The 17,219-nt window shown below is 48.1% G+C and overlaps 1 protein-coding gene across 1 annotated transcript in view; it reads left to right on the forward strand.

Moving 5' to 3' along the window:
* LOC134010125 (adhesion G protein-coupled receptor L3-like) overlaps nt 1-17,219 on the forward strand; it is a 166,214-nt gene that overhangs the window by 60,119 nt on the left and 88,876 nt on the right. The window contains exon 4 of the mRNA XM_062449992.1: nt 4,486-4,699. Coding sequence (XP_062305976.1) covers nt 4,486-4,699 — 214 coding nt within the window. The remainder of the gene's footprint in view (nt 1-4,485; nt 4,700-17,219) is intronic.

Raw genomic sequence — 17,219 nt, forward strand, 5'->3', positions numbered from 1 at the left:
TGATTCGTCAAGGCTTCAGGAAGTCATTAGCCTGATCTCGGAGGCCTGTCAATCCCAGCAGGCACTGGGGCACACCTGTTATCTGTAGCATTATTATAACCCGTCATCTCCTTTTTGTTGGATCGGTTTACATGGTTCAGATTCCACACATAAACAGTGTCGCAATTCATTCATTTGGGCATTCAGCGACTCACTTTAGTTGAACTTTTAACTGCTGATGACAATTGATATTGCAATAGGCCCTCCAGCCTTGTTAGAAAGCGTGTTTGAATTGAAAACTACTTTTCAATTTCCTTCTACACTTCTGAATTGGTTTATTGGAAGAATGTCAATCAATTGTGCATTTTGAAGAGGTTTTTGTCTGGATGTTTTGCAATTGTTATCCCTGCGGTGAAAGTTTTTACTTAAGAGAACAGTTTAATAGAAGTTAGTTTTTTTTCTCTCTCTTAAAAATAGACAGTAGATTGTGCTTTAGTTGAAATAATATATTCATAACATTCTGAGGCCTGTTCCTCAAATCTCAGTCCTTCTCATCAACGGTAGGCTGTTGCGATGCTGCCTCCCACAAATCCGTCCTCCGCAGAGGCCCCAAGGGGGTGTGGCAGGCCCCCGTATGCTGGAATCGAATAATGACATCATGATTCAAGCACTAATTAATCAGCCCGCTTGGTGGGCTGAGCCGAAAACGGCGTAAGGAGACAGACGTTTGATCAGTTGAATCAGCCCTTCTCTCTCTCTCTCAGTTTCAGTTTGTGTAGACTGCAGACGGGAACCAGCCGCCTCCCGGGATGAAACATCGTATCTCCTATCTGTTTTTTTTCTCCATGTATTTTCCCTCAACGGGTCGTACTCAACATATATCCGATGATAGGTCTAATTGGAGATAGCGTAATTATCTGGAGGGATCCCAGCGTCCTCTCAGCCGCCTGAGGATCTAGTCGGGGAAGGGGAACTTTCCTCTCTCCTACCCCAAGTCTCCTCTCTGAAGCAGGTCTGTTTAGCCTGCCGAGGGCATCCTGTTTTGACAAACAAGCTCCCTAATGGCGAAGTCTTCAGTCAATACACACACACACACACACACACACCCTGATCCTTATATGTGACACGTTTCCTCTGTTTCTTGGCAGATGAACAGAAATGGTGTGGCCCCTATGGGCACTGTTTTGATATTAATGATGACTTTTAAATGTCATTGCTGGCTTGGATTGTCTGAGACGAAACGCTCGGTGATTGGAGAAGGAGGGAGGGCCAAGGGGCTGGGTGTGTTCTCAGTGACCCCCGGGGGCCCCTTGCCCCACCCCTGCATCTCAGCCCCTCAAGAGGAGTACATTTTCCCTCATTACTTAAGGAAATCACTGTTCAAGGTCCCCAATCAGAACTCATCATCTTTTTTTTCCTTTTTCTTTTCAATTTCGGGGGCCCACTTTGAATGATTTGAGGGCTCTGCAAAGAGCGACATTTCCCAAGGACTGTTATTTTCAGTGACCTTTTGCCGTGCCCTTTTTGGCGACTAATTGCATTGTTTTAAATATTAATTTGAGGAATTGTGTCATTTGTCTGTGTGTGTGTGGGGGGGGGGGGACTTGGGCTCAGCAGAATTCACACAGTGAGCCTTTGAAGGGCCAGAACAGACAGACGAACAGAAAAAATGGGCTGACCCCTCAAGTTCCAACAAGTGAAGTTGCTATCTTTCTCTCTCTTTCTCGAAACTTGACGCATTCTGCCCATTCAGCACAGTGCTTGTCAAAGGTCTTATCCAGGGACGATCTAACAAGGGGAGATAGAGAGAGAAGTAGCGTTACGTTGGAATACAGTCTCCGAAGTGTAGGAGGAGGAGAGGCAAAGTAAGTGCTGTGCAACTGCTAGATGAGCTATACGGAACAACTTGGACCAAGACTCCATTATGATATTCCCAGAGGTATGTGGACTCGTTACGTTCCAGAAAGCTACCCTTCTCCCTTTCCCCTCTACTCACTTACACCCTTTGACAAGCGTGCGGTGACTGGATATGCCTTTGTGACAGCTACTTCTCCATGCCACTTTAATACTCCCTCAAGTAACTATCCTATCAGATCTGGGAAGTGACCTGTACAGTTGACAAGGGCGCGGAGGAGGGGGCGACATTTCGAATTGGAACACGCCCCGAGACAGCGATACGGCCACACCGGCACACAGGCAGGATGCTGGCCCTGGTAGGCAGGCAATCGGAGCCCTATCAATCACCACCTCCGGCCACAAATGTAATTACAATAGAGTTGTTGACTGGGCCGGTAATTTAAAACATATAGGGCATTCGGTTACTTGCTTACATTAGTGGATTGCGGGCCGTGCTCTCGTCGAATAGGTTTGATGGTTCTATTTCTGTTTGCCCTAATGTGTTTTCGAGCGGACTTGATGTGTTAAATGAGTTGGATTTTTGTTCGGGTTTCTTGCACAGGCGTAGGAGGCTGTTGAGTTAGATCATTGCTTTAGTCGACACTTTAACACAGACCCTCTCCATGTGAAACGATGTGGTGTTGCTTTTTTTTGTTGTATGTGAAGCCCTCTGTGACATGCTTGCGTGTAAAAAGGGCTATACAAATACATTTGATTTGATTTGATTTGATCAAAGCAATTCAGCCCTCTCATCGATGAACCGTATTCATTGCAGACCTGTTGCAGACGCATTTAGACACTTCTCTTCCGACTACAACAGACACAAACCACAGACAACCTCCACCTCCTCTCTCAACTGCCAGGCGAACGCGTGGCTACTTCCGAAATCACAACAGAGTCTCTCCTAGCCGAATCGTCCGAGCACGCGTCTGCCAGTCGAGTCGTCTTCCCCTCTCTCCTTCCCTCCTCCATTTGAAAGTCGAATTGGAATACAATCCAGATCAGGAGTTCTCAGATAGAGAGTAAACCTTCCATTAAGAGGGAGATAATTGATATCTTTCACCGCTAAGCCGGAGGTAATTATTCAAATGTCTGTGATGTTTGACAGCGATGGCCGTCTCCCTAGAAACTGAAGTACCTGCACTGGCGTGGGCTAGCCTGCCCACACTCCAGACTCTGAATGATTTATGAGACTAAATGAAACGACACAATATTGAGCAGATTTTTTGGGGGGGTCACGGACGAGTGGATCTCGTCTTTTTTTAGGCGGTTCCCCTGACAACTTCTAGAACGATCCTAATGACCGGGATTGTGGGGAAATGAGCTGAGAGTATTCCGAAAGGCAAAACGCTTCAGAACGGTTTACGGGCACATGGGCTGTGTAGACAAGTATACTCCCACACACACGGCTGTCTATCCAGCCGGCATAATAAATGCGTGCTGCACATATTGTCCAGTGTTGGCTGTGCAACACATACACTTCTGTTAAGGGGTGTTTATGAAAATCCATAACTGTCACGGTCCCCCCGCGGTCACTCAGCCGAACGTTTACATTTCCCACTCGTTTTTCATTCCCACTGTAAACACCTAACCCCCTTGAGAACTCCCCTTAGCTCATGCGCACACACACACACACACACACACACACACACACACACACACACACACACTCATACATGCACACAACCACCCACCCACTCACCCACACGCACCCACACACCCTCTTCCAGGTCGGAGAGAGAGGGAAAGCAGAAACTTCTAGACCAGCTTCCTGTCTCCCCAGGCCTCTTACTATTTGGCTGGTCGAAAAGTAAACAGTGGACGTCTAGACAAAGCACACCAGTTTCGGAGTTGAGGGCAACCTTTCGACCCCCTCTGCAGCCAGGCCAGCACCGATGGGTGTTTTATTGGTTCTATGCAGCTTCGCGGTCCTGTGATGTTGGGTTGGTAAGGGAACGTGTCATGTGGGATGCTTCTTGAACTCCTGTGATCACTTCTGCTTTCCCCAACAAGGCTGGTCATCACGTATAACACGAGCAGCAACGCAATCTTCTAGACGTACTCCTTTTTATTTTATTTTGACCCGTCTCACTGCTTTTTCGTTCAACACGCTTGGTCTGCCTGGACCAAGCGTTTTGCCGCCCAGTGGAAACATCCCGAGCTCTCACCTCCTCCCACATTCTCTTGACCATAGTAACCCCTCGCATTCTAGAATTTTCCATGTGTGACCTTTGACTTCACTCACCCTCTTTGTCCACGTTCGTTGAATGCTCGGTGGGGAATATTTCGATCAAAAATTTAATTGGTATTCAATTTTTTCATCACAAAGTTGGTCCCTCAGGCTGTTTGCACGGCAAGATGATGTTTGTTTGTCAAGTTGCTTTCTATCATTGTTTCCTGTGACATAATTCTCTCTTTCTTTCTCTCTCTTTCTCCCTCCCTCTCTCTCTCTCTCTCTCTCTCTCTCTCTCTCTCTCTCTCTCTCTCTCTCTCTCTCTCTCTCTCTCTCTCTCTCTCTCTCTCTTTGTCTCCTCTCTTTGTCTCCTCTCTTTGTTTCCTCTCTCTCTCTCTCTCCTCTCTCTCTCCTCTCTCTCCCTCTGTAACCTGCAGCGTTCAGTCGAGCGCCCATCCCCATGGCGGTGGTGAGGAGGGAGCTGTCGTGCGAAAGCTACCCCATCGAGCTGCGCTGCCCGGGCACCGACGTCATCATGATCGAGAGCGCCAACTACGGCCGCACCGACGACAAGATCTGCGACGCCGACCCGGCCCAGATGGAGAACACGCGCTGCTACCTGCCCGATGCATACAAGATCATGTCCCAAAGGTATTCTTGACGCCAGACACTTCCAAACAACTGACATTTCGAGGTGTCAGTTTGACTTCCTTCATTCAAGGAGGGACAGTTTGGTCTCTTTCGAATCGTAAGTTGAGTGTATGAACTTTTTTTTTTTATTCAATTTTTTTTGCACGTGACAATCTTCATGAAAGGGAGAATGGCCTGTGATGGAAAACCCCTTTTAACATGTTATTCAAAAATATTTATGTATTAGAAAGTCACTCAAGTTTCAACTGTCGACCATCTTTACCTCAGTGCCTGGCCTTTGTTGTGTCTTTCTATTAATCGGTGGGACCAGATACTGAATGTGTCCTAACTTGGCATGTTGAGGGTTAAAATCAAATGGGCTGTTGTCAGGTTGCAGTACAATGTCTGGATTTAATCAAGTTGGAGATGGAATTGATTGCTACCCTCTCATGAGACACTGGTGTTTGTATCATAATCCTCCCCCCACTTATATTACCGACACCTCTCACATCGATTTCCATTTTTCTGAGGCATGATGAAAAAACGTTCATACTTGCGAATGTGCACTCAGAAACCCCACTTTATAATCCAGTGTGTGCAATGTCTCTGGCATGTCAGATTTCAGTGAGATTTTGAGGAGAAGGTGTTTCGCTGTTGAGTTGTAGTTTGGAGATCGGCGCGAGGAGGGCATATTTTGCGATGGTACTTGTTGTTTAAAGAAACCATTATCACTCACGCTTTGGGCATCGTGTTATAGTCTTGCCCAGAAGCATTTCCAGTGGTTTGGCCTGAATAGGTCAGGAATTCCAATGAGTCTGGAACATTCTCTCAGGCAAATCATCTTGGTCTCTTGGCTGTAAATTGAAAGTAGCCGTAAATTTGCCGTGATGGAAATCAATGTTCATTTGAGATGATTTGAATACATTATCTCTTATTTGTCTAAATAAATATTCCCAGGGTGAGCTCTCCTGCCAGATAGCAGTGCTTTGCCTAGAGTTATGATCTACATTGTGCAGAAAGCAGGAAATGGACCTCTATTTGTCAGTGCAGACAGAGAGTGCACAACGCTATGTCACAGATTTATGAGCATGTACACAATTTGATGACTCATGTTAAGTACATATACCCAGCTCATATCTAGCTCTGAATTCACTATGTACTTAAGAGCAGGAAAAAGTTATATATTATTGCAAAAACAAAACAAAAGCAATGTTCACAAGAAGCACTTTACCAGCTCTATAAATGTCTTGTTTGTTAATGTTTGTTTCATGCCTCTAGATCAAGCGGCCATGAGTGGGCTGGAAGAACTCCTTCAAGATAAGCTTTATCTAAATTGCTATTCAGCATCTATGCAGGCGTTGCGTTCTCCAAACCTCTGTTCCACGTTCTACCTCCGTGAGAATGCTAATGTTGTCTGGCACGTTATCTAACAGCATCCTCTTCACTGTCGGCGTGACAACGACGCAGATGAGATACGCGGTGGGGTGAGAAGCAGGGAAGCAAACAACGTTTTTTCTCAACATTGTTGGATAATTGATCCTCCCTACAGTTCCCTTGTTCTGGCACCGCCCACCCCGTGAACAGCCGCCATGAATCGAACCAGAGGAAACCACATTAGCAGCACGGGCACTCACACAAAACCACGCCGTCGCTCTCTTTAGCGTCACAGGGCTAGCAGGGGTGACTCACAATGCTACAAGGCAGCTAAGGCCTATTCAGAACACACTCTCTTTGTGTCTCTGAGGGAGGGGGGGGGGAGTTGGCATGGGGAAGGAGGGTGTGGGTGGCAAGGGGGCCCTGAAGTGTGGTGAGAAGGGGGTCCCTGTATGCAGCATTTATACATAAGCATGTGAAAGCTGCATGTCCTGGTTAGTCTGGTGAGAGTGCGACAAACCTCGCCCCCGGCCTCACCAAGCTGGCACAGCTGTTGCTAGGAACCCGGTGGCTAAGCTCATTTGAAAAAAAAGAAGACAAAAACAAACAAAAAAGGAGAAAGAAGTGTCTTCAAAGATGGCGTATAATGCTGAGGTTGATGCTAAATGAAAAGCAGTACAGACAGAGACTGCTGGTAAAAATTATAAAATAATCACTGGATAATGTGACAAAAATACACCACAGGAATAATAACTCGATGGCATCTTTGACATACTTATGAGCAATCCCACATTCCTTTGCTCATCTATTTTTTTCCCAAGATTACAATTTACCGGGTCGGATTAGATTAGCAAGGTATTACATAACAAGCATCTAGCATAGTGTTTAGACGTATTGTAGCGCGGGCCAAAAAAAAGAAGACAAGAATCCATAGATAAATATATAGAATATCAGCCAAACTGTTGAATTGTCAGCTTTTGCGCCTATGATTTGTCACTGAGTGTCTTAACCTGCCAAAAAACTGCTTTATATTTCTGCCAAAAAGATGGCTGTGTACAACTAGTTGTGTCTGTGCTTGAAGGTTTGCTTGTCAGAGCACTTCCCCTAAATGGATATGGCAGTGACACATGGACCAGGGGCACACTCTGCTCCAGTACCAGATACTTCTACCTGGCTGAGATCCCTCCTGCCCTCTCTCCATCTTCCTCCCCCTCATTCATGACGTTCCTCCTGGGATTCTTGTCCTTTTTTTTTTTGGGGGGGGGGGGGGGGGGGGGGGCTGGGGGCTGTGTGCCACCTGTCTCTCCAGCTGGCACAGGTTAAGTCGTAGTGACTGGTGCCACAGTTCAGTTATCATTCACTCCCTGCTGAAGGACGGTGCTCGCCGCAGGCTCGGGCCGCCGCGCCGCGGGCGAGCGTCCATCACGCGCAAAAACACAGTCCGTGTCACCGGCCCGGCTATCTGTCAATACACATTTAGCCTGCGCGACAAATCTGCCCCCTCATCCCCCTTCGGCCCTTGCTATTTAAAGCGAACCATTGATACTCAAAGAATGTAATTGAAACGCCTGGCGGAGAAGGGCTACCGAGACTGTAGGTGAGCATTCTGCTCCTCCAGCAAGGTGTTTGGTTCCATTACAGCCTTTTAAGTGAGGTCTAATGGCGGGAGCCTGAGTGATAGTGCAGTGCCGAGGCCGGCGAGTGCTGTCATGCATCTCAAAATGAAGGCTGTCTCCCACCAAGCCGCTGACAGGATGAATGGCTTTGAGTCATTACTGATTCCTCTGCGCCGAGGTGGAGGTGGCGGCCATTCTGGCTCACAGCTGCTCCGACTGCCTCCAGTAGGGGGGAAGCTAGGTTGGGAGAGGAAGGTGGACAATGGCGTTCCATTTTGAGCAAGAGCTATCGGGGACAAATTAGCTGTAATCTGAGGACGTTTCACCCACTCAGCCCAATGCTACCGCGAATCTCCATGTTAAATATCGGTTGGAGCTTTTATTGTTTGGGGCCCGGTGAATTCTCTCTACAATAAACCCTTCAAAGCATGGGTATTTTTCTCAAGTGCCACAGCCCGCAGCACAGCATCCAGAACAGTCATATCTAACACTCCCCCCACGCACACACACACACACACATCCTTAGCGGTTCCAGCATGTCAGGAGAAACAGCCCCACAGCAACCTCCTTCCCCCCCCAAAAAAAGAGAGAAAAGACAAATGTAGCTGTACAATCCGTTTTCTCATCAGCCCCCCCCCCCTCCCCCCTGTTTTGCACCCTCTATCTTTCCCCACGGCTTCTCGGCCTCGCGGCCCCGTAATTACTGGCGATATCAAAGCCATATATCACCCGGCATCTCTGCGGACCTCGCTGCGCACCTTAAGGGAAGGCTGATAGCATTGTGTCAGGCCTGTGTATGACCCCTGGATGAGAGGTAGGGTCAAACAGGAAGGCGCCCACCCCCCCCCCCCCCCTGCCTCCCTATTCCTCTGTCCCTCTCTCGCCTCTCCTCCCTACCGTTTTCATCCATCTCCCTCGTCCCTCACTATCAGTCGAGGAACCTTGCTGCTCTTGATTGGATGTCTGAGCCTGATTTCGACCACTGGCTCTTTTTCTCTCATCAGACGTGCGGCCGGCCCCTCAGGTGAGAGGGCTACGCTCTCGGCGGTGAAAGGGCTCGCTTCCAAATGTGTGTGCTTGGGTGTGAGACCCTCTGCAGTCTTAGTGTTGCACGTCCCATTGCTTGTGATTTAGTATACTCACCCAGGCAGCAGGAATGGTGTCTGTGTGTGTGGAGGGGGTTGAACTTGAACATGTTTGTGAAGAGTACATTCATTGGACAATTGAAATTGAATGGGGTGGGGGGGCGACAGTCAGAGAATCATCCACTTTATCACATTGCCAGTTGGTTTGACACAAAAATTATTCACAACAAAACAAACAAATGTTCTTGGTGGAGAGAGAAGGATGTGAGGTGATCAGGGGACTTCCCCTCCCCTGACGTTCATCTCGTCAGCCCATCAAGATTTCATCATCCTCGGCCTATGACCTGCTTTTGGATTTACCAAGAATGTGATGGTCTACGTATTACAATACATCACGTATAAACTATTCAGCTAATCTCTCTTTACCCAAATCCATTCTCAACAGAGTGGACTGGAATGCCGCACCACGAACATACATTAAACAGACGGCAAAGGCCAGACTTCCAGTTGATATATTAACCTCAACCAAATGTCTTACTCACTTGTAAACAAATCTGATATGCTGTCAACTTGGAATTCTTCCCTGTTCTTTTTGGCAGCACTCATTCCCAGATCGCATATGTTGGAATACATCACACTTCTATGTGAATTTCAACTTTGTTTAGAAAAAAATCACCATAGAGGAAATATAATCTATCTGTGTGCGTGTATGTAAATCTTGAAGCAGCAGATTCTCAACTAGAGGAGATGTAACGGCATACGGACTCACTTCGGGACATTGCTAAGTAGAAAGAAGACCTTGTACCGCTGGGCACACACTAAGATCATATCCTTTTAAGTCCAAGTAAATTGGAAATTCCTGCACGCACTGTGAGCTTGCTGTCCCCAGTTACCCCCGATAAGACTGCTAGTTCAAAAGGGCACAAACAAAACGACAAAAAGCCATCTGCCTAATATCCCATCACCCTGTCCTTATCCCCCTGCTTCTCTCCTCCTCCTGTGCTTCCTCGTATCTCTCATCTTTTCTTCCCCTCTTTTTTCTTTCTTTTTAGCTCATGAAAGTTGGAGGAATTGCAATTAAAGTTCAGCCGTTTGATGAAGCCCGCTGATATGGGGCAGAATGTATGAAGGAAGTGTATAACTCCAATTTCACAAGCGTAGGCAGGATATTTCTCTCTCCGACATCAATTAGACGGATCTGAAGTCGGCAACTTAAAAGCTATTTTGGCTTTACAACCACACTGTGTATTTTACGTTTTGAAGAGAGCTTTTCCCATCCGTCAAGAACATTTGCAGATTCGCTCCCTTGAAACTAGTTTATCTTTTAGGTATCTTCGATCCTAACGGGTAAACAATCTGGAATAAGACTTCATTCCTGCTTAACCCCCTCCTCCTGGCTTTGATATATGCATCATTGTATTCCGCTCTCACGCCGAACAGGATTAGCCAAAGGCGTTGTTTGGATATTTCAAATACATATAAATCGAAATCGAAAGCACTGCTGTATATTATGTCTCAGCCAAGCACTCAGTCAGATTATGGAAAGGGTTTAGAACAGGAAGCAACCAGCCACCCACCGCTATGAATGGAGAGCCGACGAAGGCAGGCGGATGAGCCGATGGCACCATCATTGGCCATGCATGACCCTTAAAGCCCTCCCTCTGGTACGTTCCTTGTTTAAAGTCAAGACTGGCATTAGCATTTTAACTCCTCAAACAAAGAGACGCCTGGCGAATTTATGCATGGGGTTTAAGATCGGAATCACAAATATCCTGCATATGAGGTGTGCTTCTGTCAGCTTCTCGCCCCCACGTACCCTGGGGATTTGATGTGGAGCCATTCGGAAGGGAATGCGCAAGGCCTTCATATGCTGACTGTGTGTTGTGCATGTGTATTGACGCTTAAAGGCGTTGTTTGCTGTGTAAGGTATGTGTGCGTGTCTTTTTTGTGGTGTGTTTACAGGTCAGAGCAGATCCTCACGGAGGCCATTTTTATCCGTCCCATGAATCCTTCTTGGTTTTGGTGTGGGTACGAAGGCCATAATACCTATTATTCAGGCTAGTTCACTACTGATAACCTTAGTCGTGTTTAGCACCTGTCGGCGAGCGTGAGTATTCGCAGCGTGAGCTAGTGGCATGTTGTTAATCCAAAGACAAATGCCGGCCTTATGAAACCGAAACTGGGCCGCATTCCTGAGAATACAGAGTGATATATGTGAAGGGATAAAATAATAATGAAACGGAGAGAGAAAAAAAAAGAAAGAAAACCTTGCAGAGAGTTCTAAATCTTCCCTTCAGAATTCACCGGAACATGCAAAGCAATAAATGCAATCCAGAGTTCTATTATTAATTTAGGAATGTAAACCCCAGTCCCATCTGTGATTGTTTGCTTTCAACAGCCCTACATCCCTTTTTCCCATAATGCCTCCTTTTTAAATTGAGAGAGATTTCCCCCCTCCCCCGTCCCCCTCTAATTCTACAGTATTCTTCCCCTCCCTCCCATTCAATGGATGACATCATCAGACATTCATTAAGCTCTCTCATTTCTCAGCCGTCCATGCCTGCCTCTTGCCTCCCACCCCTCAACCCAGCTTGATAAGATCCCGCCGCATTTCCATTTGGCCAATTAGGTGCAGTAAATTTCAGGCTGGCAGCCTAACCTTTCAGCCCACGGCCAAGTCCAGGTCTGGGACCAGACCACAGTCTGTGCTTATTAAGGGGAAAGGAGGCCGAAGCCGGCGGTGGAGAAAGTATTTTTTGGGGTCGTTCCCCCATGCGGAGCGGATTGATATGTCTCGAGGGATAGACAGAAACAAGAGATGGTGAATTGAGGTAGCCCCATCGGTTGAGAGACCTGTTTCAGCAGCCATTTTCAGTTGCTTTGTATGACCCGTGGGGTTCGGTTATAGCCCCACAGGTCGAACGGGGGGAGAAAAGTTGGAGATGTCATTCTTCCTCGCCCCGGTACGTTATCCCCAGGAAACCTTGACTCTGAGGTCCGAAGTGATACTTTGTCAGATTAATAGCTTGCGCCGCCATCGCTAGCTAAACATTGGCGCTAATGAAAGTAAATGGCGAGAGGACTTCACAGTCCATTTGTCAGCGTGGGGGCGAGGGTGGGGGGCGAGAGGGTAAGGCGGGTTTCACTTGAGTCAAAACAGTAAAGAAAGAGCTAATTCAGACAAGAGCAGGTGCTGCAACAGCCCACTGGGTGAGCCCCCCCCTACACTCCCATAATTCCCTCTGTTGTTTGCAGTACTCCTTCCCTCTCTGTCTCTCTCATTTTAATTGGTGGGTGGGAGGATACAGTCATTTGATGTCGATTTCATTTTACGTAATTCGCTTGGTACGATATTCTTTATTTATTTCCCGCTCGGAGGAGCGGGCGGACAACTTCCCTTGACCTTTTGTTACTTCACTGGCTATTCATCTTGCTTCCGAGATGAAAAACACAACATACTTCCATGCTCCGATGATTCACGTCTCATCTCCAAATGATTGCTAGCCCTCCTGAGACTCTTACACCCCCCCCCCCCCCCCCCCACCACCCACCCTCCTGATACACATCCTTTCACTCGCATGCAGCGGGAGCATTTTCAGAATACAGAGTTTCATTCTTTATCTGACGTCGAACGTCGGGAGTTTCACCTGGATGGGTAACGTAGGGGTGAGTCATGGATTCCCCCAGGTGTCAGACGAGACATCACGTTTCATTACACCTCGCCGGTTGATTGAACCCAGTGTAAATTACCTTGGTAATGAAAGCCCTGTCTTGTATTTACCATATTGTACCCCTACCATACATCATTTTCAGAGTCATAGGCCGACACGGAGGAGGGGCGGTCGGAGGTCGACCCCCCACCTACTCCTCCCCCCTCCCTCTTTCATTTCCTAAGGAATGACCTCATCATAGGGCTAGCTTTCTCCCACTTCATCTTCTGGCTTGAACTGAAAGCGCCGCTCACCATGAGATAAGCCACAACGCTCATTTTCTGAATAATATATCATGTTCTAAATCCCCTCTATGGTCATTAGTTAGGCCAGTGAGCGCAAATTAAACTCCAGTATGAATTTGTTTTGGAATTGGATCACCTAAGTCATTATGTATGCCTTGTGTCTATCACATAACAACAAACTGCGCTTTCTGCTGATGTTGTTGATGGGTTTTCCCTCATTTGCATCGAGCATCATAATCAGGACGTTGGACTGTTATGTGATGGAGGTATTTTGGGTTTGTTTTGCGAGCGTACGCTCTGTTTGTGCCAGTTCCTCTCGATGATTCCACACTTCTCCATTTCTCTCTCAGCATACTACAGCTGTGACCCTGTGTGGAGTGTGTGTTTGTGTGTGTGTGTTATCTGGCTGAGCCCTTGAGAGTGGGCTCATCTTGTCGGAGTGCAGGCCCAATGTGGAGGCCCCCGTCCCAGTCAAACGGTGACTCAAGCTGTTGGACTGGGACGGACTCCAGTTCGAGCTCAACAGTTATGAGAATCTCTACCTCTCTCAATCCCCCTCTGTTTCTCTGTTTGTCTCTCTCTTTAGCTCTCTCTGTCTCGTTCTCTCTCTCTCTCTCTCTCTCTCTCTCTCTCTCTCTCTCTCTCTCTCTCTCTCTCTCTCTCTCTCTCTCTCTCTCTTTCTCTCGCTCTCTTTGTCTGTCTCCGTTTGTACTCCCCCCCTCTCTTTCTTAATAATAGTTTTTCTCTCTGTCTTTATCTTTTGGCAGAAATGTTTCTTTTGTCCTCTTGAATTCATACCTCTTTCCCAGTTCCTCCCCCCCCGCCACATAATCTTTTTCTCTTTCCATGTGATTGATCCCCCCCCTGCTCGACCACTCATGCTCGAATCCTCAATCCCGACCCCAGCACGACCCTCTGGTGGGGCTTAATCCAGTCATGAATGGGTGGCCACTGGCCAGGACTTGTGGGCGAGGCAATCGGGGGTGGAGATGGGGTGGGGATCGGGGGCTGGGCGTGGTAGGGGGGGCAGCCAGAGAGAGATCGACTGCTACGCCACCTGCTTCCTAGCCCCGCCTGCTGGTCTACGGGCCCGGTCGAAGACAGGGCGCAAGACGGGGCTCTCTCCTTCCCAAACCACTCTTTCTCTCCCTCCTTCTCTCTCTGTCTCTCTCTCTCACTCTTTCTCAAGCATGCAGTGTACCTCCCCAAGGACTTGTATTACCCCCCCCCCCACCCCACCCCTGTGTAACACTTTCCAGACCAGTTTTGTATCGCGAGGGAGGAGGGAGGAGGGGGGGTTACAGTGCAGGGCAGTGATTGCTTTTACAGCTCCAAGGCAGCAGACGTTCATTTAACGCCACGTCTCTTACAAGCCGTCTCCCTCACAGGGCTGTTTGAAGCGGGTTACGTTTCCAGTTGTTTTTTCCCAGCAGACGTCGCAGTTTTGAACTCTGACGTGGTTGGAAAGGCCGCAGTTAGTCGTTTTAGATCTCGGTCTTCTCAAACAGTCCATGCGTTTGATTTGCATGAAACTGGCCAAGTATCAATCTTTAAACTTGAAAACTGATGACACCATCTCTGATCAATGTTTCATACCTCAATTGCATAATTCACTTTGATAGAGCGAGAGCGTGGGATTGAATATTCGATGAGTTTGTACCCCTGAACTCCAAACATATAGAAAGCCTTACTGAAATACTCAAAATGCTAATACAGGCCCCAGGATTGCATTTCCTGTTCATCTTGTGCTTTGTGGAAATCTCTGCATGTAGACAGCGCTGGAAAGTGAGTGCACAGTCCTCACTCTACCGGAGATGTATCTGTTGACTGAGCGAATGAAATGAAACCATGTTCCTCATCGTTACGAGATTAAAGCAGGTTGGAATTGATTTGTTTTAAGGGGAGAGGTTACGGATCATTTCTTAATTTGGATCCATATAAACAATGATGACCTTTTCACATCCTGCTCCTAACCTTTTGGAGTGTCTCCCGATTCTGCCCCAAGGTTACCAAGGACTCGGTTGAACCTGATTAACTTGTGCATCGTTAACATAATATAATTTGTTGTTAATAACTGTTCTCATTTTCTAATCATCAAAAGAAAGGTAAGGCTTTGCTGCTCTCCTAAGGTCAACCAAAAGAGTAGTTAATCTTGTTTTTCCTGCATTTTATCATCAGCCTCCCACAAAACACACTTCTAGAAGTACTCGCCACAAAACAGGCGTGTTCGCTTGCGGGCGGCCCGCCCTGTGTTCTCGTACGAACTCCAACTCGGCAATCTCTCTCACTCAAAGGAAGGTTCCGGTGGTCTCGAGTGGCGTCTCTCCTCCCGACGCCCGCACTTGCTTGCAAAAGCTAATTACGGCAGGTTGCTCTCTGACTGAGAGCGTGTCAATATCGCTCAGCGGGGGAGCTCCAACTATCTCGCTGGATGGCATTCATATTGATGAGCCTTTCATTCCATCTCAGGAGCCTCTGTCAATGGACCGTGGCCCGGCACAACTGGATGACTCGTGACGAGGTGTGCGCCGACATCTTGCTCGCCACCCGGAATAGCATCCTTGTCTCGCTGTTTGGTCTTTGCCGCCGCGCTGGCGCTGTGCTGCTGCTGTTGTTACGACGACTCGGGAAGGTGGAGAAGGGGGTTGAGAGAGAAGCGGAGAGTGTACAGGGAGACAGGGACAGGAGAGACCAAGGAGGGAGAGAGAAAGGGAAGGGGGAGAAGGAGATTTCGTTCCAAGAAAAACAGGTAGAATAGAGGGGAGTATGAGTTAGGAAAGAGAGGAAGCACAACGTTGCGCGAGGGGAGCCGGAGGGAATGAGGTAAAGTGTGGGAGGGGAAGAAATAGTTTACCGACGACTCTGTCGCCACTCAATCAGATTTCCCTTCATGTCACCTTGGGATGACAGCGGAACTGACGCTGTCCACTGTTTCCCCATATTGTTGTTTACAACGCTGTTGACTCACGGCAGGAACAACATCTGGTGGGTTCTGATTAGGTACAAGGTCAGAATACTAAACAGCGTCCCAAGAAGCTAGTCGTGGCACTGTGTACCAACAGGACCAGTTCTGGGCTTGTACCGAGTGGTGCCGTGGCGCGCTAGTTTTGAGCTTGTTTGAAAATCTAAAGAGTAATCACGCCCTTACCTCCGAAGGCCTGCGGTGGGATCAGCTGATACGAGCACAGGAGGAACACGCAGAAACGGTCAGCCCACTGTGCTTTCGGAGATGTGATCCTCCCCACCTCCACCCCGCTCTCCTCGCTGGGCCCTGTCTTGGGAGACACGTCGGAATTACGAGACAATCAGACGTCTCGGCCTTGCTTGAGAAATTCAACAGTGTCTGCCACATGGGGCGATGCACTCGGTCACCTCTGCTAACACGGAGGGACAGAGAGAGAGATGGAGAGAGGTAAATGGGGGGAGACAGAAAGGGAGAGAATTGGAGAGTGAGAGAGGAGGAGGGGAGGTGGGGGGGGGGAGAAAAACACATGTCTACCTATGTACCTCCCCTGTTCACCTCACTATCGGCCTGTTTATTACTTTTCTCACACTACTAACAAAAAAGTCAAGCAACTGCCATTTTGGAAGCACAGAACCATGACTCAGACATCTACACAGAGAGATGACTCTCTATCAATATGTCAGTTTCATTACAAGTGAGTGTTTGCGAAAGAACATCCGTTCTCATAAGGCCCTCAGATCCGGTTTCGATATTCCCAACGCTATCTCCTCCCACCTTGGGAATAAGTACGTCTCAGCCAGCAAATCGAGACCTTCAGGCTCAGTAAATTACTTTCCGCTCCACCCAAAGTTGCGGCGAGCGCGGCCCCGAGAGACGTATCGACATGGAGGAGACAGAAGAGCTCAAGGCGGCCAAGCTTTTAATCCCACCCATGAATCCTGCCAGACACTCTCTTAAGACCCACCGTGGCCCCCGGCATGCCAAAGCAGGACGAGCTGGGACGCTGTATCGACGGCTGAACCCCCTCGATCGAACAGGACGGTTACTAAGAACTAACGAGCGACCGTTTTTCGCCGTTGAGAGGAGGAATGGAAACAGGTTTGCCGCCCCCCCCCCCCCGTGACGGTGAGTGGATCTGTCGACGACTCCGCCACGCGAGGAGTCACCGAACACGCATGAAGGAAAGGCAGCCATTTTGAAAGGGGTCCATGCAGAGCGGATAGATTTGAGTGGGCGGATGTGGTCATGCTAAATCATGCTCCTCGCCGACTGTTTATCAAGTAATGACTACTCACGGGTATGCTGGGATTTGTTTTCAGAGAAATTGTGCAGCTTTAAAGACAGAGATATATATATATATATAGAGAGAAAGGATTTTTAGGTGGCATGGTTACATATTCTCTTTCCCTCTGTAGCGTGTGTGTGTGTGAGGGGGAGGGGGGTAATTAGCAGTTAGAAAACACTAAGCAAGGCCCTGGGTAGCTGTGACGGTAGCTGTGGAATGCAGTGTTGTGGGGTCGTGAAGGCTTTGAAAAGAAAGTGCTGG

This window comes from Osmerus eperlanus, chromosome 23 (genome assembly GCF_963692335.1).
Source record: "Osmerus eperlanus chromosome 23, fOsmEpe2.1, whole genome shotgun sequence".
Classification (NCBI taxonomy): Eukaryota; Metazoa; Chordata; class Actinopteri; order Osmeriformes; family Osmeridae; genus Osmerus; species Osmerus eperlanus.